Genomic DNA, 20,099 nt, shown 5'->3' with positions numbered 1-20,099 from the left:
GTCCCACCAGACCGTGGGTCTCCCCAAAAGAGGCCACTGCCCGGCCTCATCACGGCAACCACCGGCAGCTGGATGGATCTGAGGGAGACGACCTGACCCCCCCCCCGTCCTTTGCACTACAGCACCCCAACCTGGAAGCCGCTTTCCCCCTACCACACACACACACACACAGGCCCCGCCCTGACAGGAGGCCTGAATCAGCGGGGGTGCTTTTACTGAGGGGGCAGGCTAAGCCGCCCCCCCCTCCAGGAGCAGAGCAGGGCGGCCGCCTCACAGAGGTCCTCGTAGTCCAGGCTGGCCAGGAAGGCTCTCTTCAAGCAGGACTCCACCCCTCGGGCGCCGCCCAGCCGGTCGGTCAGCAAAGCGGCAGCCGACTGTCGAAGCAGCCAGGCCAGCAGCTGGCGGAGAGGGAGGCCGGGAGCCCCTTCGCCCCAAAGGCTCAGCTGGAGGACGTTGGCCGCCACTCGGGCCGAGGGCCTCTGGAAAGGAAGCAGCGGGGGGGGGCAGGTCAGCCCAGGAGGGGCTCCTCCCCAGGGACTCAGAAATCCCTTTGGGGAACTCCACCCCGTGACTGCAGGGAATCCGAGGCAGGAAGCTTTTAGAAAGCGGGTTCAGGTTTCTGGCTCTCATGGTGGCTGATATCATGGCACCGGACAGACGGGCCGTCCTCACCTTGGCCGGGTCCCGCCTCAGGAGCCTCGCAACCAGCTCCTTCACTTCCGGGGCTGCCGGGGCGGTCAAGGGGGGCAGCTCTTCCTCCCGGTAGCTGCGGCTGTCCAGGGCGGGGCCCCCCTGGCCGTAGAAGGGGTTTCCGGGCCCGAGGATCTCGTAGGCCAGGGCCCCCACTGCCCAGACGTCCGCCTTGCTGTAATCGATCACCGCGCCTGGGCCTGGCACGGCCGTGGCCACCTGGGGGAGGGGGGAGGGGAAGTGAGCCAGGGGACCAACGTGGGGGCGGCTGACTTTTCATTCGCAGCACTGCCCCTTGCCTTCCTAACGGAGGGTTTGGGCAGGGGGTGAACGGCCATTCAAGCCCAGACTCAGATTTAGAAGGAGGGAAGGAGGTTTCAGACATCCCCTGGTTCACCATCCTCTCTTGGTACAAAATGGGTGTTTAACGTTTCTAGACTTCGAATTAAAATCGCTTCCACGCATTTGTATAAATCCATCCGTCTTAGTTTTGCTTAGTTTCCCTTTTCATTCCTTAAAGCGACCGTCTTCTCTTCCCTATTTTTACAGCCCCTTTACTCAGAAGAAAAAGAGCAGGGATGGGCTCCTTCTGGGGTACCCAGAGGCGGTCCCTCTCCCCAAAGCTTACCTCGGGCGCCATCAGGCAGGTGTTGCCCCCGCGGTCCACATACCAGCTGGGGAAGGGCAGCTTCAGGCCCAGCGTTTCGTCGGCCAAACAGCACCCGAAGTCGGTGATGACCAGCCCTGGACACCCTGCTGCAAGGGCAACGGGGAGGAAGCGGAGAGACGACCAGGGCTGAGCACACACACCCACAGCCGGCGAGAGATCGCGACAGAACACGCTTTAACTTCCTTGGTGTCAGCAGGGAATAGAAACCTCCCAGGGTCCCACGTAAATCCATTACAAAATGCAACGCACCCGAGTCAAACTCCACCAGGATGTTGTCTGACTTCAGATCTCGGTGAGCGACTCCCTGCCGGACCAGGTGGTCCACCCCTTCCAGCAACTGCAGGATCATCACGGCTCCCACATGGGGGTCCGGGCACCCCTCGGAAAGGTACTGCCGCAACGTGCACGGGTAGCTGAGCAGAGCAAGGGAGAGGAATGGGGTTCCCGCTGTGAAACCAACATGCGGGTCCCGCACTGACCCCTCCCCCCCGTGTGGGGCCCGTGTCAGAAGCCAGGCAAGCAGGGCCTGTTTCAGTGATAATGGCAGAGAAAGAGAGCCATGGTCTGGGCTCTGTCCAGGGTGCTGAACCTTCAGGGTGACTTCTTGAACCTTTTAGGGATGCAGCCCCCCCCCCCCCAAGCTGTGGAGCTGGTCCTTGAGGACAAAGCTCCTCATTTCCCTGTCGTAAAGTTATTATTCTTCATTTCATTTGTATCCTGCTTTTCTACCCTGAGGGCTCCCAAGGCAAAACCCCTAAGCCAGAGCTCCAAAGGAGAGGCATCCATTTTGTGGCATCCATTTGCTTACTTCTTCATCACCAGGAAGAGGGTCCGGCTGTGCCCAATTCCGGAGGGGTTCAAGGTGGAAGGCAGGACGTCCGGATAGTCCACCGTGGCGCCCGGCAGCAGCGGGACCTGAGATGTGAAAGCCCGAATCACCTGGATGATGTTGGGGTGAGGTTTCAGCCACTTCTTCCCAAAGAGATGCTTCCTGTTTCGAGACGACAATCACAATGCTGCCAATGTGAGAGTTGGCTCATCTTCTCTGATGCTGCCAGGTCGAGTTGCAAAATGATAACCTCTTCTCTTTTCCCTCTTTCTGTGCCTATGAACTGTTCTCCACCTGTCAAGCCCACCAGAATTAGCAAGGCCTACCTGGGCCTGGCAACTGCTCCAAATTCCCCAGAAAGGGCCCGTCCGCTGGCTGGGACAAGTTCTTGAGACATGGTGGTCAGGATGCCTTCGCTAGAAGAACCAGCCTGGAAAAGCCAGAATCAAATAAAGACACCGTTAATTTTTATGTATTTATGTCCCTTTATTATTTTAAAAAAAAACTCAAGGCAGCGAAGACATCTAACATACCTTCCTACTCTTATTTTCACCAGCGCAGCCCTGTGAGGTGGGCTGACCGAGAGAGAGGCACTGGCCCAAAATCACCCAGTCAGCTTTCACGGGACCTGAATTCCCAGCCTCCTAGTGACTGGGCCAAAGTCACCCAGCTGGCTTTCATAGGTGGCACTAGAACTCACCGTCTCCTGGTTTCTAGAGACTGATGCCACCCAACCAAGCTGGCTCTCTAAGAGCAAATATTTACTTTCAGCCAGGAAGGCCACCCAGGCCGGTTCCCTACCGAAATATTCCACATCATTTTGATAGCCAGCGGAAATCCTTCCTTCCAGCCCTCGGCCTCTGCTGCACCCTGGACGTCCGAAGCGCCCCCATCGCCAGGCCTCCGCTGGGGCACCCGCTCTCCCTCTCTGGTGGGGGTGGCAGGAGGGGCCGCTTCATACACAGCCCCGCTGCAGCCTTTGCCGATCGACTGGCCGATGAAATACTCCTCCAGGCTGAAGCCTCGCCGGGCGAGTAATCCCAGGGTGTCCTTCTGAGGCTTGTTCCTCGGGAGGAATATGGTCTGGAAAGAAGAGCAGCCACGTCAGAGGCTCCCAAGCACGAAAAGGAACGCCGGGCGCAATGGCTTCGGGCCAGAAGGGAAAAAGCAGGGCCTCCTCGGTGGAGCCAGCCCAGAGATAGTTGCCCGTGGCTTCCGTCTCCCTCTGCTGCCATCAAGACCTGCTCCGCCTTCGGGCTTTTGGCTACCTTGGTATACGTGTGTGTGTGTGTGCGTGTGTCTTGGATCGTTTCCTTGCAGACGTCTCATGACCCAACTAGGGGACGTCATCAGTGCAAGAAGGGAGTGGGGCTTGCGGAGAGGAGGAAGAGGAAGAGGAGGAGGACTGAGGGGTCCTGGGTGCTCTCTGAGTTTGGTCCTTTCCTTGCAGACGTTTCATGACCCAACTAGGGGACGTCATCAGTGCCAGGAAGGGTTTGTCTTCAGAGGTTATAAGACTCTGTATGAACTGCGCACAGCCCCCCCCCCTTTTTCTGCCCTGCATCTATTTGATTCTACACAAACAGGTGGAAAAACATTAGTAAAACCAACAACCTGCAGAAGCAGGACAAAAAAAGCGGGGGGGGNGTTGCCCCGGCAACGGCGTCGCCCAGCAACGCGGCCCACACCTGGATGTCCCTGCAGGCCGCGGCCGCGCGCCTCTCCTCCTCCGCCGCCGGGGGCTCCAGCAGCGCCAGCCCCAGCCCCAGGGCCAGCCCCAGGCGCCGCGGGGCCGGCGGGAGGCGCCGCAGAGGGACGCTGCGGAGGCCCAGCCGGGCCGCGGCCAGGCGCAGGAGGAGGAACCCCGGGGGGCGCGCGGGCTGGTCGGCGGAGAAGCGGGAGGCAGGCGCGGCGGGCCGGGGAGGTCCCCCGAGCCAGCCCCGCAGGAAGACCCGGCCCAGCCGCGCCCCGAGGCCCAGCGCCCGACGCAGCCCCATCGCCCCGACTAGGCCGCACGCACGGAGGGGGCGGGGCCACGCAGACCGGCGGGCGGGGCGGGCAAAGCGGACCTGAACGGCCAACGTTCCATAAGCAGCGCGCATGCGCGGAGGGAGAGGGATGCTGGGGGTTGAAGTCTTCTTCAGGGGCATTTGAAAGCCTCCTGAGCAGGCTTGCTCTCTCCGCGTGGCTGGCTGGGGAATTCTGGGAGTCGAAGTCCAGCCGTCTTAGAGTGGCCAAGTCTGGAGAGCCCCGATTTAAACCTCCCTCCCTCCCTCCCTCCTCTCTTCGATGCAGGGGACACTCAGAATGGAGGAGCAGCCACTGGGCAGCATTTTAATAACTGAAAAAAATCTTCAAGTCGCCCAGGATGAGAAATATTTAATTATGGGAAGGGAATCCCTTTGACTGTTCCATGAACAACGGCGTGATTTGCTCCTGGGGCACATCACACACACACAAACACATACATACTTCCCATTCCACGTTACCAAGAGCACAGCCCAATTCATTCAGTGTGTGGAGAAGGGTGTGTATACACCACACGGGCACATTGGGGGCTAACACAACTGGCACTTAGTGCCCTCCTAACCATACCCAAGCACTCCGAGTTCGTTGGCGAAGTCCATTTTGCTCTAGGAGTTCACGGTGAGGACGAGGGCAAAGAATACGGAGCCAATGGACTCAAAAAAGACAGCGGTTTATCTTGGGGTAAGGAAGGGGCTGCAGGTCAGGGGCCAAGAGCCCAGATTCACCCCTTTGAAATGAAGCTGAGGATCCCGATTACACAGGCAGTGCCCCCTGGGAATGCAAATATCCATTTTGCTATCGCCTGCCTTTTGAGGGGAGGTCCGGAGATCCCTGGAGTCCCAGGCTGGGGAGCGAAGGTGTGCCAGGTTTCTGAACTGGGGAGGTGCGGAGAAAGAGTGAAGCCGCTGCGGGACTCCTTCCTCCCGCCTAGATCTTCAGATGTTCTGGACCAAAAGAGAAAGGCAGAAGCTCCTCCAAGCTCTTCTTGATGTAGGCTCCGTCCATCCTGGTCAAGTAGATCTCCCACTGTTGACCGAACTAGGGAAACAAAACCCAGAAGTGTCACCAATCTCAAATACAGGCAGTCCTTGACTCACGACCACATTTGACAGCTTTTAAGCAAGTTTGGCCCCATTTTGTGACCTTCCTTGCCACAGCTGTGCGGTGACTCGCTGCAATTAAGTCAGCAACGTGGTTGTTTCAGAAGGCGGGCAGGGAAGAAAGCCTTTTACCTCTCGGAGGACTTGTCTGCAAGCTCCACACGGGATGGCGTAGGACTCTTGGCTGTTGCTGTTTAAAAAGAAAAAAGAAAAATATGAAACTCTCTCACTGAATCCCAGAAGCTGTCAGGCTCCCTACATCCAAAATTACGTGAGGCTGGGCTGGTGTTGGCGTTTGTCTTCTTCACGGAACTATTATGGGTTTTGGCTTGGAAAATGCACTGAACCTGCAGCAAGACAAATGATTGGGGCTTGCAGGACCCTCTAAGCCCCCTCCCCAACCCCCAAGAGATGCCCTGAGGACACCCCCCCCCCATCAGCACTCAGCCCTGACAATCTCCCACAAAAGGGGCTTCCTGCTCCAATTGCTTCCAAAGAGAAATTGACTATATTCTGGCTTTTAAATCTACTCTATGCCAAGATGGGTGTTATTTTTGCTCCCTGCATTGCAAGCTGTGTTTGGCACACAAAGAGACTGGCTTCTGTGTGGTTTTGCAGCTCAAGGAAGTAATCTTTTTTTTTTTCTTCCTGAAAGACAGGTCTAGCCAGATAGCCACAGTCGTCCACCAATGAGCACCTTCAGCCGTCTCCATCGTGATATTCCGCTTCAAAGTGTAAACCGCCCGGCTAAAAACATCTCCTGCTTATGCTCATTGAAAGCCTTCCCGGCAGAGACCCCACCCCCGGGGGTCTGGGCACCACCTACCAGCTGATGGCCATGGCTTGAAATTTTGTGTGACCTTCAGACACGGCCTTCTGGATGGCCGTTCGCTCGGCACAGACGCCCAGAGGAAACACGGCGTTTTCAACATTGCAACCTGGCGGGGGCAACAAGAATATCAGAGGCGTTAAAAAAAGACGTAGCTAAACCACATCTCCCAGGATCCCTTGCTCGTGCCGTAACGGCCGCTACCCCAGAAATCTTCCCTGAAGGGGTTGGGGGATTCAGCTTGGCTGCCTAGAAGGGGCCATAGTTTTCCTCCAACCCCCATTTCTCTGGGCCAGGAGGGTCCAGGCGGGCCGAGGGGCACTGCTCCCGGCTTCCTCACCTGTGAAGATCTTCCCCTCTGAGGTCAGGAGGGCCGCTCCCACGGGGTACCTGCTGTAGGGACAGTAGGCAAACCTCTTGGCATCTTGACAGGCGCCCAAAAGCCGCTGGACCACCTCCGGCTCAAGCCCGGCCTTGGGGCCGCCCAGCTGCTCATGCGCCATGGCCAGGAGCTCTGCCTAATCCCGGCGGCACCAGGGGAAGGAATGGAGAGACGGGCGGTGAGTGTTTCTCTCCCTCTGGCGGCGCCTGAGCAGCATCGGAGATGACCGGACCTCCTTCCTCGGTGGGCACAGCTGTTTTGCCACCCAAAAAGTTTCAAGCTTTGATCGGGGACCTTTCTGGAAGGAGGCCGGCCTCTCCCCGTGCCCACCCCCGCTGGGAGGAAAGTCGCCTCTCCTTAGCCTGGATGAGGCGGTGGGTGGGCATCGTCCCCGGCTGCCTTCTCACTCCCCCCCCTCAGCCTCCTGGCCCTTCTCTGCCCCCAGCCCCAATTCTGGCTGCAGGAGGAGGATGAAAGCAGGGCGGGATTGCTCTCCCTGCCTGCGTGCCCCAAGAAGCCGGGCAGCTGCTTTGCCAACTCAGCCGTAGCAAGAGACCAGCGGCTGGGCCAAGGAGGGCCGGGAGATCTCTCCAGGGACTCCCTGCAAAGAGGGAGGCCGGTGGGGGGGGGGAAGCAAAGCCGTGGAAACCCTGGCAGCCCTGCTGTGGGAAGGGAGGCAAGCGGGGGGGGGGGAGGTGCAGCCTCTGCCGCTTCCCAGCCACTCAGACCAACGGGGGCCAGAGAGGGCAGCCGGCCGTGGGCGCCGTGCGCAGGGAGAGAAGCCGGACTCTGCCCTTCCGGGGAGGCTGGAGAGGAGAGGAGAGGCGCCAGGCTGGCACTGCATCCTCCCAGCTGGGGTGGGGCCGGCTGGGCAGGAGAAGACCAAACCCAGCTCTGCTTTGGAGATCCTGGTGGAAAGTGGCGGGAGCCAACCGGCTTTGCTTTGCGGTTAGCAGTTCCCTCGGTTAAGAAATATAGAAGTGGTTTTGCAATCTAGCAGTCTCTGGAGGGCCGAACGGGGAAGTGGCCCCTCCTTTCTGTGTCCGGGGCCTTCTTGCTTGCTGTCCCCGACACACATTGCTAGAAACGCATTTTCCTAAATCAGATATTCTTACTCACTATTGGCTGGACCTGGAGGAATCAGACCCTCATCCTCACCTAAAGAAGGCCGCTGCCCTGGAGAAAATTATGCAGGCAGGTCCTGGCAGGAGGCTGGCGTGGCTTGAGGAGGTTCTCCTGTATCCCTCCGTTGAAAAATCAAAGCCTCTCTCCCGGAGTCTCCGCCCAGCTTTTTCCTGGATTTATGCAGGACGAGTTCGTTCAACGGTGCAGAGGCTTAGAAGAGCTGGGCTGGGCACAGCCCCCGTTTGCCTGGCTAACTTTAGGCTCCTGGAGAGGCCCCACTGTGCTCTCCGCTCATCTCTGCGTGGGCCCTGCCCAAGTCAGGCCGAAGGGCGATCCCGCGATCCCTCTCCTAGTTACTGTTCAAAGGTTCCAGAATTGGAACAAGTGACTGTTTAACTGCACCCGCACGGGGCCTTTTCTTTCCCACAAGGAAACCTTTTTCTGCAAAACTTGGCAGAAAGTGAAAGAGAGCGGAAAAAAGCCCAGCGTGAAGGCTGTGGGAGAGGAGCTCGGTCAAAACAAAGGAAAATTTAATTTGGTCAAGCTGACCTCTCCTCCTCCTCCTCCTCCTCCGCTTCTCCGTCTTTGCTTTCATCCACAACCTAAACAGTCTCTGCCATTTGTTTAATTTCGCTTCTCCCAGCTGGGAGAGGCTAATGGCCCAGGCACAGACCTTACCGAGGACTAGTATGGTGAGATATCCCCAACTGTCACACCTGAGAATCTCAGCCCCTTTTCTTTCCTTGAATTCAGACGGAAGGAAAGAACAATGAAGCGAGTGGCAGTCGGCTAAAATCATCCAGCTTAATCTTTAGATTGACTTCTGTGCCCACCTTAAAGTTTCAGTTCAATACACAACACAGACCTGTTTTCCCAGGGTCCCTTCTCCTCTGTTGCAGGGCCTGGCTGACCTGGGGCCCCTCAAGATGGCACCGGGCTCTCCGCTGCCCTGTGGCCACCGATGCCGGCCCAGATCCTCTTCCCCTTCTCGGAAGAGGGTGCAATTGGCCCATCAGTCAACTCTCTGCATCTCTCTGTCATCATTTCTGAGCAAGGAGGCTGGGACTTCCTTCCCCTCCTGCTTCTCCCACAACGACAAAAGCCCTGAGCAGCAGAAACAGGAACTGCCAACCTTGTAGGGGCTTCGCGCGACTCCACGGAACAATCCTTGCCCTCACAACCGTTGCAGTATCCCCACGGTCCCTTAATGAATCCTGTTCAAGCAGGAATTCTGGGAGTTGAAGTCCACGAGTCCTAAAAGAGCCCAGGTTGCATTCAGGACAAAAGGCTGTCGGGTCTCTTCTTGAAGACCCCCAGCGATGGAGCACCCACAACCTCCGATCTCCAAAGTTCTAGGTTGGTTGTCTGGATGCCCAATCCTGCCTGGCACGGAGGGATGGGCAGGGGTGCCGTTTCCTCCGCCAAACAATCCAAGCCCTGGACTGAAAGATTGGCATTCCTTTCCCCTGTCTCACCCACCCCACCCACCCACCCATCTTTCTTCCCAATGTGACTTCTGCAAACGTGCCTTGGGGTCTACGACCGTGGGATTCTGGGCATTCAAATTAAGGAGGTTCAGAAACTGGAAGGAGGAGGAAAAGGCTGTTTCGTTTTTAAGCGCCTGGAAGCTCTACCGCTAAAACCCAGAGCGTAGCGCACTGATCAACGAGTTATACACTGGCTAGAAGCTGCTGCCGAAGACGGCGCTTCCGGCCTTGTTTTAAATGTGGCCGTCACTAAGCAGAGACTCCACTTTGCACGTCCTGAAGCCGGAGCTCTGGGATGCAGAGGTGCCCCCCCCTCTGTTGTAAAATGAGGACTGCAGACCCAACCTTCCACGCTTAAGCAACGTCTTTTAACCCACCGAGAATCCTGCTTGGAAACGATGGTGGCACAGCTTTGGCCACTCCCTTCTTTTGCCAACATCCTATTTTTGTACATTTCTGTTCTTTCCTGAATCCAGGAAAATTTGGAATCGGGAATCGAAGCAGCCTGACTTCCACCCGGAGGAGGGACGAGGAGCCACGTCTGATCTTTACGGAGGGCTGGGCCCATCCCTTTCAGGCTGTGCACCATTGGTTGTGCTGCCCGGCGGCAGACGCTCCGTTCTCTGTGCCAGGCAGGGATGCCGGGGCCTCCGGGATGTCACCGAGCGGCCACGTCTGCCGAGAAACCTGAGCTTGGGCCTGAATGGAGGGCAGGGCCCAGAAGGAAGCTGAGAAGACCCGAAGAAGGATGCCAGGCGGGTGCTGGTGCCCTGAAGGACCTCCGGGACAGTGGACCATTGATGGTGCTCCTGGGATGGAGATCGCTATGGCAACGGAAAGAAGAGCCCGGACGGAGAAGAAAGGGACAGATTTGGGGCATCCACAGATGCTCTCAGAAGTAAAGTGGGATGAGACCTCACAGTCCAGGACTTCAGCTTTTGCTCCTCCTGTTCTCTTCCTTGACCGGTGAGTGATTTGTCCCAGATGGGCTTCCAGGCCCCAGATTCTCTCTCGGCAGAGGCATTGCGGACCCCCCTGAATAGGGACATTTGGGCAGTTCTGTCTAATCTGCACCCACTCTTGATGCGAGACTGGGGGGGGGAGGGCACATCCTTTTGGTGTACCAGGGGATCCCTCCTTTTAGATCCGACGTACCTTTTCTTACCGCAGCTCCATGGACCGGCTCAGAAACTGGGGCAGCGGAACAGGATTTTGGGGGGAACCCCCACACGGGATCCCCTTCAGCCGGGGATGGAGGCGGACAGGAATGGCCAGGTATGAATCCAGCGGCCTCTTGAGTATTGAGCCACAAGAGCTGACCGGCCTGTGTCGTGAATGACAAAAAAAGGAATCGTTTCCTCATTTCTCAAAATATTGCCTGTCTAAATTAAGAAAAAGGCCGTTTTCCTTCACTTTTCATTTCATTTTCAACCTCCCACCCACCCAGGAAAAGAGGCTTTGGGGTGGCCCCCTCCTTCCCCCTCCCCTCCCCCCTAGGAGAGACCAAGAGGAAACTAATAATCAGAGCAACGTCCTGGCAGGGAGGGAGGAAGGCATAACTCTGCCGACAATTGCTTAATTGTTTGTGAGAAGACGGTAATTAAACCCAGGAAGTGCTGGAAGATAGCTGGCAATTAAAGGGCATTTTTAGGTGGCAAAGTTGTAAAGATGGCTAGAAACACTGGGGGAGAATAAATGAATGGGTGTGTATCTCCTGAGCAAGAAATCTTATGACTAGAAAAAAATGTTGCTTGTTTGTGTGTATGTGTGTGTGTGTGTGTGTGTGTGAGAGAGAGAGAGAGAGAGAGAGAGAGAGAGAGAGAGATGGGGAGGGAGGGAGGGAGGGAGGGAAGGAAGGAAGGAAGGAAGGAAGGAAGGAAGGAAGGAAGGCAGGCAGGCAGGCAGGCAGGCAGGCAGGCAGGCAGGCAGGCAGGCTTTAGGGAAGAATCTGTAAGTAGAAAAAAAGATTTAATTCAATATCCCTACTGTGGGAACCCCATGGATTCAACTCAGTCAGCAACTGGGTTGTATAAATGCAACTAATTTACAGATTTGTCACTGGAGTCAGCTTGACTCCTGTGTCAGATCACAGCATCCTTTTTAAAAGGGTCAGGGAACAGCAGAAGTGACCAGTGCATTAAAACCGCCAGAAATAAAAGCATGTTCCATTTTAACCTAAAAAGGCTATGGTAGCATACATCTCAGCAGGATGATTTCCCCAATAAAATGCCCAGCACATAAAAACATGTTGACGTGGCCTCTAAAAAAAGCAGCTCAACATTCCTTCAGAGAAGATAGAAAATCATTTTTACTGGAAAAAAAAGGTGGAGTGAATTAGAGCACAAGAACTGAGAACTGAGTCTGGAAGTGCCAAAAACGGACTGGATGGGGGGAATAACCCACACTGCAGGGAGGGCATTAATTGGGGAGGTGGGCTCGGGGACCAGGGAGGGCTTGTGATTCTGCTAGCTGGGCATTATGGGGCCTGCAGCATCTGTCCATCACCTTAGAGAGGTCTCTTAGGGACTGCTGATCGCCTCCCTCTCCCCGTAGACCGAGAGACGGATGCCCCCCGCATCGTTGGGGGCTACATGATGGCCCCCCACTCCTCCAAGTATCTGGTGTCTCTGAAGAGGAAGACGGGCTTCCACTTCTGCGGGGGGGCGCTGGTCAGCCGCAGCTGGGTCTTGACCGCTGCCCACTGCAAGACGGGGTAAGGAGGAGGCGTCCAGGACTTAACGGCCGCAGTCGAGCCCAACGTTTGTGTGGCTAAGTGAGACATTCCCATATCGGAAACCTCCCACCCTCCAGATGGCCTTTTCCTCTCCTGCAGAAGGGACCAGATGCTCATTGTGGCCGGAGAATATTCCCTGTCCATTTTTGAGGGCACCGAGCAGATCTTCCGGCCGGCCCGCATGGTCCTCCATCCGGACTACAGCGCCTCCTCGAAAAATGCGGACATCATGTTGATTAAGGTGACCCCAACCTCTCGGGGTTTGGGGCTCGGCTCTTAGGGGGGAGGAGACCGATCGGGGAAGGGGGGAGGGCAGGGAGAGAGGAGGTGGCCACGGAGGTGAGCTTAGCCTGGCAGGCCACTTTCTGACCGCCGTAGTGTCCCCAAAGCTGGCACGGCCCCTTGGGGGAATAAATGGGGGGGGGCTTCCTTGCACCTCAACACCCGCTCGGGGTCTCTGCGCTCTCGCCCGCCAGCTGAGCCGCCCGGTGGCCTACAGCCCCTTCGTCTCCATCGTGCCGGTCCCTCGGCAAGGGACGAAGGTTCGGGCCGGCCGCTTCTGCCAGGTCTCCGGCTGGGGCTACACCACGCCCATCGGGGGCAGGACGTCGGACACCCTGCGCAGCGTCCACCTGCCCCTCGTCTCCACCTGCAAGTGCAACAGCTCCGCTTCGTACGCCGGGTACATCACCGAGAACATGATTTGCGCCGGTTTCAGACGGGGAGGAAAAGACGCCTGTCAGGTAGAGGAGGCTTCCGTCTTGTGCCTCCCAACCTGGTTGCAGGAAGTGCCTGGACCATCCCAGGACTGTTAGGGCCCTTAGCCCTTTTTTTCCAGGGGGGGAGGGGGAGGAGGGGGACTTGGGCAAACAAATAAGGGGAAAAAAAAGATTCCTTGGGAAATCTGTGGGTTGTTGCCAAGCTTCTTGGCTCCTCTCTCTCTCTCTCTCCCCCCCCAGGGTGACTCCGGGGGGCCCCTGGTGTGTGACGGGCGGGTGTTCGGCATCGTTTCCTGGGGACACAGCTGCGCCAGCCCCGGGTATCCCGGCGTCTACACAGCCGTAGCCAACTTCCAGAAGTGGATCTACAAGACGATTTTCCAGAAATAAGGGGTGCTTTTGGGGTGGGGTATGCACCTAGGCTGACTGGAGCTCCTTTGCATCAGGGGTGTGTGTGTGTGTGTGTGTGTGTGTGTGAGAGAGAGCTGAACAACTTGCAGTGAGCTTCAGCTTCCTTCCCCCCCTCCCTCCCTCCCCCCCATTCCTTTCCCTTCATTCTTTCTTCCCTTCCCTCAGTTTTCCTAAATTTCCTTTTTATTTAGGATGCAAACAATGAACCAGACTAGAAACTACTCTTTATTTTGACGACCAGTTCCTGCAGAGAGGTGGCACTGTGTGACTCCCGGGGTCTGTGACTGTGAAAGAACCCACAAAGTCAAGGAGCTTGCTGTCTTCCTTTTAGCAGAATCCACCTCCCTGAGTGCCAGGGGATGTGAGGTGACGGCGAGGAGGCCATTACGAAAACCCACAAAGTCCCTGCAGCCTGAAGAGCTGGGAGAGCAAGCACAGCTGATCTGGGACAAGGGAGGCCGACAGCGAGGCCTGGATCCTCCTGCCACGCAAGGGGTGCGGCGGGGGCCTCCAGTTTGGATGTATGCACGCACGTACACAAGCGAGGGCTGATTAAAACGTCACACCGAGACATCATTGGTTGAGCAATGGCTTGTAGCTAAGTGAGCTACAAACTGGATGGATTGACACACATTTCCGGAAGTTAAACAGTCCGGCAGATGCAATGATCAATATTCCCCTTGTGGGCGGCGTGGAGTACGGACCCAGCAACACAGCTGGGAATCAGAAATAAGGAGCTTGCACCTCCCAAACATCTGGAACATCTTCCCAAAGCAGCCGGCCCTTTGGGCTGGCAGTCCCCCAAACGGGGCAGAATTGGGCCACCAGGATCCCAGAGGAGGCCTTGGGGAGCTGTCCCTTCAGCACCTTCCTGCCACCGGTAACCGCCCCTTCAGTAGGCTGCCCAGGTGGGCGACCCCCTCAGCCCCCACTTGCTGACAACTAAAGACTTCAGCAGCCCCCGGCCCTGGGTGGCCGAGAACCCCAGAAGATCCACCTCCAGAGACGGGTTCTGGATTCAAAGAGATTTTAAATCTCTGCTGTAAAACTTGTTGAGGGCGGGCACATTTATGAACGTGTCTTGGTATTCTTGTAACTTACTTAACACGCCCTGCCCTTTTCTGTCCACTAACGCGTGCACTCCTGTGTCAACTCCTCTTCTCTCTCTTACGCTTTTGAAAAGGGTTAAACAACACAGAGTGGGTTTCAAAATGTGAAATTAGGCGAATTCCTTCTAAAATGTAGTCTTCTCCCCAGTTTCTAATTCTGGGTGGAAACCCCGCCCCCCACGGTGCAACAGAAGAGTTCATGCCAGCCTCCGCTTTCTCCCAGCTGAATTCACAAAGAATCCCCCCCACACCCACAAAAGCACTATTTTCAGCTTTAAAGGAAAAGAAATGGAGCGGCTCCCGGGAAGCAGCCGGGCGGGCGTCGGGCGCGTTCCCACGGGCGCGCGGACACGGGAACTCGCGAGGGCGGCGCGCGCCCGGGCCGGGCAAGGAGGCGGAGCAGCGGCGGCGGCGGAGGCTCCGTCCCTCGCCGCCTCTCCTCCTTGCGCGGCTGGTGCTCGGCGAGCGCGGCGGGAGAGCCAGCGCGGCCGGGGCGGGAGGGNCCTGCCCGGAGCTGTGGCCGGCGGGGGCGCTGGGCGGGCTCTTCCGCCGCCGCCGCCGGACGGCCCAGCTGAACGCCGAGGAGCCCACCTTCCGCGCCTGCTACCTGGGCCACGCCGCCACCCTGCTGGCCAAGGGCGAGGGCTGCGCCGAGGCGGCGGTGGAGAAGCTCTGGGCGCGCAGCCAGGCCGGCCGGCGCGGCGCCCGCATGCAGCTCAGCCTGGGCCCGCAGGGGCTGCACCTGCGCCCGCCCGCCGCCAAGGAGGGCCGCCCCCGGGCCGCGCACGCCTACCTGCTGCACCGCATCACCTACTGCGCGGCCGACCGGCGCCACCCGCGGGTGCTGGCCTGGGTCTACCGGCACCAGGTGAAGAACAAGGCGGTGGCGCTGCGCTGCCACGCGGTGCTGCTCTCGCGGGCCGAGAAGGCGCAGGCGGCGGCCCGGCTGCTCTTCCAGACCTCGGCCGCCGCCTTCGACGAGTTCAAGCGGCTGCAGCGGCGGAGCGACGCGCGACGGCTCCAGCGGCAGCTGCTCGGGGAGGCCGTCGTCCCGCTGGCGCCCCTGCGCAGGCTGCTCAACGCCAAGTGCCCCTACCGGCCCCCGCCGGACCGCGGCCGCAACGGGCCCCGGCTCAGCTCCATCCAGGAGGAGGAGGAGGAGGAGGAGGAGGAGGAAGGCCGGAGGAGGAAAGAGCGGCCGGCGGCGTTGGGCACGGCCACCGGTGCCCCCCTCGACTGGCTGGCCACCCGCTCCATCATCTGCGCCATCGGCTCTGCGGGCCCGGCCCTCTGGGCTGACCACACGGCCCCCAGGGGCCGCCCCGGCGCTGCCCTTCCAGGGCCCAAGATGACCAGGTGCCTGGAGCGGCCGGAGATGCAGACTTTGGTGCGGGAATTCCAGTTCTGCAGCTTGCAGGGTGCGCTGCCCGTGGGGGACAGGGCCTCCTGGAGGCCACCTAGCCGGGAGCCCCCTTGCCTGTCCCGCTAGGAGCGCCGAAGCCATAATTTTCTAATTCCTGGAGATTTGCGCAGGAACACAACGTGGGGAACACAACGTCCCTTCCATGTTGTTCCCTCCTGGCAACAAATCCAGAGTCCGACAGGCAACCGAACCATCACACCATCCTCCTCGTCAACTGAGCTCCTTCGTCTGGTGCCACGATAATCGCAGCCCTTTTTTCTCTTTTTCGCTTGGGGAGAAACAACCAGAAGCTTTGCGCCCTTTTCTGTGGATTTTGGAGGTTGGCAGAAAGAAGCCCCTGTGAGCTGGTGCTCAGCAGGATGGGACTCTTGGTACATTGCTGGGGGGGGGCAGTTTTTACATATTTGGTGGCCTTGGGGAGGGAGAGAAGATGGTGTTTGTACTTGCTGAACTGCAAAAATTGGGGGAGGGAGGGAGAAACGCCTTTAAATAAAATCTCTTTGGGTATCTATAACTTCCACAGCTGGTTATGCAATTGGCAATTCTTCCTCAAGTCTCGTTAAAAACAAACAAATTTTCGATATTGTTTTCCTGCTATGATGAGAGTCAGCAGGAATCTTGCATATAAACAGTTTTCAGTACCTTGGATTTCTGACGTTCTCCAGAACTCCTCTCCAGTGTGCTGCCCTGTTGTACATCTGCTCGCAAGGACAGGCAGAATCTTGTTACCTATTTTTAACAAAATAGAAATTAAATACCAAAATCAGATGCCCTGAGATGTCAGCCTTAGTTTTCGTTAATCCTAGGAGAATATTGGTACCTATTTAGCAGGGGTCTCCAAACTTGGCAACTTGAAGACATGTGAACTTCAACTCCCAGAATTCCTCAGTCAGCCATTCTGGCTGGGGAATTCTGGGAGTTGAGTTCCACATCTTTTCAAGTTGCCAAGTTTGGAGCATCAAACTATAAAGAAAAGAAATTGGGGGAGAAAACCAGTTTGGTTTAAACCCTGAATTTTGAAAGTGATGAGTTTATTAAAAAATAATAAAAGTGGGATTTAAAAAAATCTAATAAGTAAAATTTAAAAAACAAAAAGTTAGTAGCGGAGTGATGTAGCAGAAGTCCTCAGAAACCCAGAAGGGCCCAAGGGGATGGTCCCATTCGGCAAAATTGCACATCCTGAATTTCTGTTAAATAGGGGAATGACTAAAGTCGCCATGCAAATTTAAATGGGTCTCTTGAGCAAGTTTAATTTCACATAGATCCCAGTTTCTCGAGTCGAGAATCTTAGCCTTAAGTGTAGAATTCGAACACAGGCTTCTGCGGGGCGATTAAAACTCAGGTGGCCCAAAAGCTTAGAGACTGTTTTCTTGTCGAGTTTAACCTGTGACAATTTGGCAGAGCAGAAACAAATCAAAGTACCCCCAAATAATGGTTAGATAACGATGCATAGATAGGGGGTTGGACTAGAAGACCTCCAAGGTCCCTTTCAACTCTTATTCTGTTTGGAAACATTTCCTGTCAATGCCAGCAAGATGCTGTTTCCCCTTGCCTGCTCACACACTGTCCTTTTGTTAATTCTGCTGTTATATAAAATGAGACGTGCGGAGAGAGAGATGCTTTCGTAGATGAAAGGGTGGTATTATTTTTAGATCTTCTCTCCACTGCCATGGCAATTCATTTCTAGAAAAATCTTTGACAGATGAAACAGGTGGACGGGGGGGGGGGGCGGAGAGGGTGGCCATGGCAACCAGCTTACTTTGATTTTAATTTTTTAAAAATCGGGCCAGCAGGTTCATTGGTGCCGCACTGTTCCTGCAGCCTTCTGCCAAAAATCAGATTTTTGCATCCCTTCCTTTTCATCGTCCTCCACTGACTGCCCCTCCCCGACTTTGAAATGCAAAGATTTTAGGCAAGCTGGTTTCTTTAAAAAAAACAAACAAACCTTAAGCTCTTTGCTTTTCTTCCTGAAACATTTTGGGAGGGGGGCGGGGGGAGGTGTAGAAATCTTGCTATCAGTGGCCCAAAAAAACTCCATTCTTCCCATCTTCTCTTTTTGGATCAACCTCTACACTTTTGCCAGTTTTAATATTCTTCGTTCCATTTTTTTTTTCTGTGTTGCCAAATACTTCCTGGCCCCCTGGCAAAATGTTGATGAAAGAGCCAATCTTGATGCTACTATTGTGCTAAAGTGCTTCCTGGCATTGTGCAATTGTTTTGTCTTCTGGGGATGAATTTATCTGTCCCCCCCCCCCCATCGTGTGATGTACATAAAAAATAAAAAAATCCCAAGTTGCCAGTGGATTCTGGAACAGCTCTTGGTTCTGCATTGGTTGGATTGCTGCAGATCTCTGCGACAGATCCAATGCAGTCGGGACCATCACAATCAGCTTGGCTAACCCAGCTGGTAACGCTTCGACTAAAGCAAGGCACTCGTTTATTGGCTGGGGCTCACCCCAAACCTCTCTTAGGGTGCTGCAGTTTCCAGATGCTGAGAGGCCAGGATGACAACAAGGGATCCTTGGTGCTCTCTGAGCTTGGTGGTTTTAGATGTTTCAGGAAGGGCAAAGGATGGGGGTGGAGATGGGGGGTGGGGGGAAGGGTTACATTTCCCACAAGAACCTCGCAGAGTTGTGGTGGAGGAGGAGGGACAAGAATTAGATTACGTTCACCACCTCGAGTTATTTACAAGTAATAATAAAGGTGGGATAGATAGATAGATAGATAGATAGATGAATGGATGAATGGATAGAGATAGATATAGATAGATGGATGAATGGATAGAGATAGATATAGATGGATAGATATAGACACATATAGAGATGATACGAAAAATTAGATATAGATTATAGATCTCTCTATATAAACAACAACAATAACAGAGTTGGAAGGGACCTTAGAGGCCATCTAGTCAAACCCCCCTAGACCATTTCTGACAAATGGCTGTCCAGTCTCTTCCTAAAAACTTCCAGTGTTGGAGCATTCACCGCTTCTAACTGTAAGGTTTTCCACTTAGCCTCACAACTGCCCCAGCGTTGCTCAGGAATTTAAAAGAGCCAAAGAAACTCCTGAGCCGAGGTTTCAACAAAGTAAAATAGTTATTAGTTATAGTTTAGTTACAGTAATGAACCCCCCCCCCCACTGAAGCTGAAATAGAAGCCAATGGGCGGGAAAGACCCTCCCCCGGCCTGGCCTACCCAGCAGGGCTGTTGGGAAGCAATCGGGGGGGGGGACTTCCACCTTCCCCCCCTTCGTCTCGTAGAGCAACGTCGCCTCTTTTCTTTTCTCTGCCCTCCAAGTTCTCTCAGGGCGAGGGCCAGAGCGACGCGAAGAACCCCATTGGATCCCCTCTAGCCCTGTTGTCGTCTATGGTGAGGTGGGCCTCCCTCTCTGTCTCCCTGTCTCCCTCCCTCGCGTCTTGTTCCGGTCAAGGCCGGAAGTCGGCTGGCGGCGGCCGTTGCCGTGGAGACGCGGCGCTGTTTACCGCCGAGAAGGCCCCGCCTGCGCGCAGGGCTGCTGGATGGAGCCGCGGCCAGGTGAGGCGGGGGCGGCCACCGAGCCGGGAGTCCGACGCCCCCCCTCCGTCTACAACCCCCATCGCCCCCGGCCACGGCGGGGAACCATGGGGACTCGATCAAACCGAGCTTGCTCTGACGACGGGCAAAAAAGTCCGGCACAAGGGCTGGGGATGATGGGAACCGTGGTTTTCCGGACCATAGGAAAGCTGCGGGTGATGGGGAAGGGTTGGGGGAAATGCCCTAGCGGGGGAGGATGGGCGGGCCAGGCTGGGAACAATGGGGCCTGAAGTCACGGGACAGGCCCTGGGTTGGGGGGGGGGAAAGAGGGGAAGCCCTCCCTTCTCGGTTGGCCTACCTGGCAGGGCTGTTGGGAGAGGAAAGGGGGGCAGCGGTCATCACCCCCCCCAGCCAAAAGGCAATCTTGGCTTGTAGAGTGGAACGTGGCTTGGTGTGGCCACCTCTGACCCTGCTGGCTCTCCCTGGTGGGCGTTTCTCAGGACCCCCCTCGCCCTCCCCTGACCCCCCCCCAACGCCCCCCAGGCCCACAACGTCTCTCCTCCCTTTCCAGGCTGCAACACCAGCGACTGCCCGGCCGTGGCTGCAGCGGAGACCCTCCTGGACTGACGGCCCTCCTGATGCCCGGAGCTGCCAGTCGCCCGGAGCCCATGGAGCATCTTCGGCAGGTGGGCTGCCCTCCCCCCTTCCCTCTGCCCACTTCCTCCGAAGGCCGAGGCTGCGATTCCCACCTGGCAAGGAGAGAGTGGCAGCTTCATGCTCGGAGGGGATATTCAGGTCTGTGGTTTGAAATCCGGCCAGCGGGAGGGCCGGCGGCACTGCCCACACCATTGCGTGGTTAAAATTACGGTAGGCGCCAAGCCCAGGTGGCAGCGGCCTTGTTACCTGGCAAGCTGAGTTGCAAAATGCTGTGTTGGAGAGGCTGACCTGTCCGTGCTATTTCTCTCTTCTTTCCTTCCTTCCTTCCTTCCTTCCTTCCTTCCTTCCTTCCTTCCTTCCTTCCTTCCTTCCTTCCTTCCTTCCTTCCTTC

At 56.4% G+C, this 20,099-nt stretch overlaps 4 protein-coding genes across 6 annotated transcripts; 2 read left to right on the top strand and 2 right to left on the bottom strand.

Annotated features, from left to right (window-relative positions):
• Positions 1-212: 212 nt before the first annotated feature.
• PINK1 (PTEN induced kinase 1) lies at positions 213-4,186 on the bottom strand. The gene is made up of 8 exons (XM_015820372.1): positions 3,878-4,186; positions 2,991-3,272; positions 2,516-2,619; positions 2,169-2,351; positions 1,610-1,773; positions 1,319-1,446; positions 673-909; positions 213-479 (listed from the first exon to the last, which is right to left on the bottom strand). The coding sequence occupies exons 1-8, from the start codon at positions 4,184-4,186 to the stop codon at positions 213-215; spliced, it is 1,674 nt and encodes a 557-aa protein (XP_015675858.1).
• Positions 4,187-4,868: 682 nt separating this feature from the next.
• CDA (cytidine deaminase) lies at positions 4,869-16,237 on the bottom strand. 3 transcript variants are annotated; one of them, XM_015820355.1, is made up of 6 exons: positions 16,179-16,237; positions 10,296-10,464; positions 6,487-6,664; positions 6,144-6,255; positions 5,450-5,507; positions 4,869-5,255 (listed from the first exon to the last, which is right to left on the bottom strand). In XM_015820355.1, the coding sequence occupies exons 3-6, from the start codon at positions 6,647-6,649 to the stop codon at positions 5,145-5,147; spliced, it is 444 nt and encodes a 147-aa protein (XP_015675841.1). In that variant the 5' UTR covers positions 6,650-6,664; positions 10,296-10,464; positions 16,179-16,237; the 3' UTR covers positions 4,869-5,144. The 3 variants fall into 3 exon arrangements, with proteins under 3 accessions (XP_015675841.1, XP_015675843.1, XP_015675842.1); XM_015820357.1 differs by lacking the exons at positions 10,296-10,464; positions 16,179-16,237 and adding an exon at positions 8,519-8,534; XM_015820356.1 differs by lacking the exons at positions 10,296-10,464; positions 16,179-16,237 and adding an exon at positions 7,687-7,710.
• LOC107291374 (trypsin-3-like) lies at positions 9,967-12,983 on the top strand. The gene is made up of 6 exons (XM_029284928.1): positions 9,967-10,038; positions 10,311-10,415; positions 11,651-11,853; positions 11,974-12,115; positions 12,351-12,617; positions 12,834-12,983. Exons 1-6 carry the CDS (start codon positions 9,967-9,969, stop codon positions 12,981-12,983), a joined length of 939 nt encoding a protein of 312 aa, XP_029140761.1.
• On the top strand, positions 14,313-15,602 carry FAM43B (family with sequence similarity 43 member B). Its single transcript, XM_015820370.1, has one exon. The coding sequence runs from the start codon at positions 14,313-14,315 to the stop codon at positions 15,600-15,602; it is 1,290 nt and encodes a 429-aa protein (XP_015675856.1).
• Positions 16,238-20,099: the final 3,862 nt, after the last annotated feature.

The sequence above is a fragment of the Protobothrops mucrosquamatus genome, unplaced genomic scaffold, assembly GCF_001527695.2.
Source record: "Protobothrops mucrosquamatus isolate PMUCROS unplaced genomic scaffold, P.Mucros_1.0 scaffold1123, whole genome shotgun sequence".
Lineage (NCBI taxonomy): Eukaryota > Metazoa > Chordata > Lepidosauria > Squamata > Viperidae > Protobothrops > Protobothrops mucrosquamatus.
The sequence above is the reverse complement of the archived record's forward strand: the minus strand, read 5'-3'. Positions and strand labels throughout refer to the sequence as shown.

What these genes read in the sequence shown, in the direction of transcription:
- CDA (XM_015820355.1), bottom strand. Translation starts at nt 6,649, where the DNA reads ATGGCGCATGAGCAGCTGGGCGGCCCCAAGGCCGGGCTTGAGCCGGAG. An exon ending in AGAGGGGAAGATCTTCACAG is followed by an intron (nt 6,256 to 6,486) that starts GTGAGGAAGCCG and finishes TGCCCCCGCCAG; the next exon opens with GTTGCAATGTTGAAAACGCC. An exon ending in CAAGCCATGGCCATCAGCTG is followed by an intron (nt 5,508 to 6,143) that starts GTAGGTGGTGCC and finishes CTTTTTAAACAG; the next exon opens with CAACAGCCAAGAGTCCTACG.
- LOC107291374 (XM_029284928.1), top strand. Translation starts at nt 9,967, where the DNA reads ATGGCAACGGAAAGAAGAGCCCGGACGGAGAAGAAAGGGACAGATTTG. An exon ending in GCTGCCCACTGCAAGACGGG is followed by an intron (nt 11,854 to 11,973) that starts GTAAGGAGGAGG and finishes CCTCTCCTGCAG; the next exon opens with AAGGGACCAGATGCTCATTG. An exon ending in GAGGAAAAGACGCCTGTCAG is followed by an intron (nt 12,618 to 12,833) that starts GTAGAGGAGGCT and finishes CTCCCCCCCCAG; the next exon opens with GGTGACTCCGGGGGGCCCCT.
- PINK1 (XM_015820372.1), bottom strand. Translation starts at nt 4,186, where the DNA reads ATGGGGCTGCGTCGGGCGCTGGGCCTCGGGGCGCGGCTGGGCCGGGTC. An exon ending in CGGCCTGCAGGGACATCCAG is followed by an intron (nt 3,273 to 3,877) that starts GTGTGGGCCGCG and finishes TCTTCTTTCCAG; the next exon opens with ACCATATTCCTCCCGAGGAA. An exon ending in TGAGGCGGGACCCGGCCAAG is followed by an intron (nt 480 to 672) that starts GTGAGGACGGCC and finishes CTTCCTTTCCAG; the next exon opens with AGGCCCTCGGCCCGAGTGGC.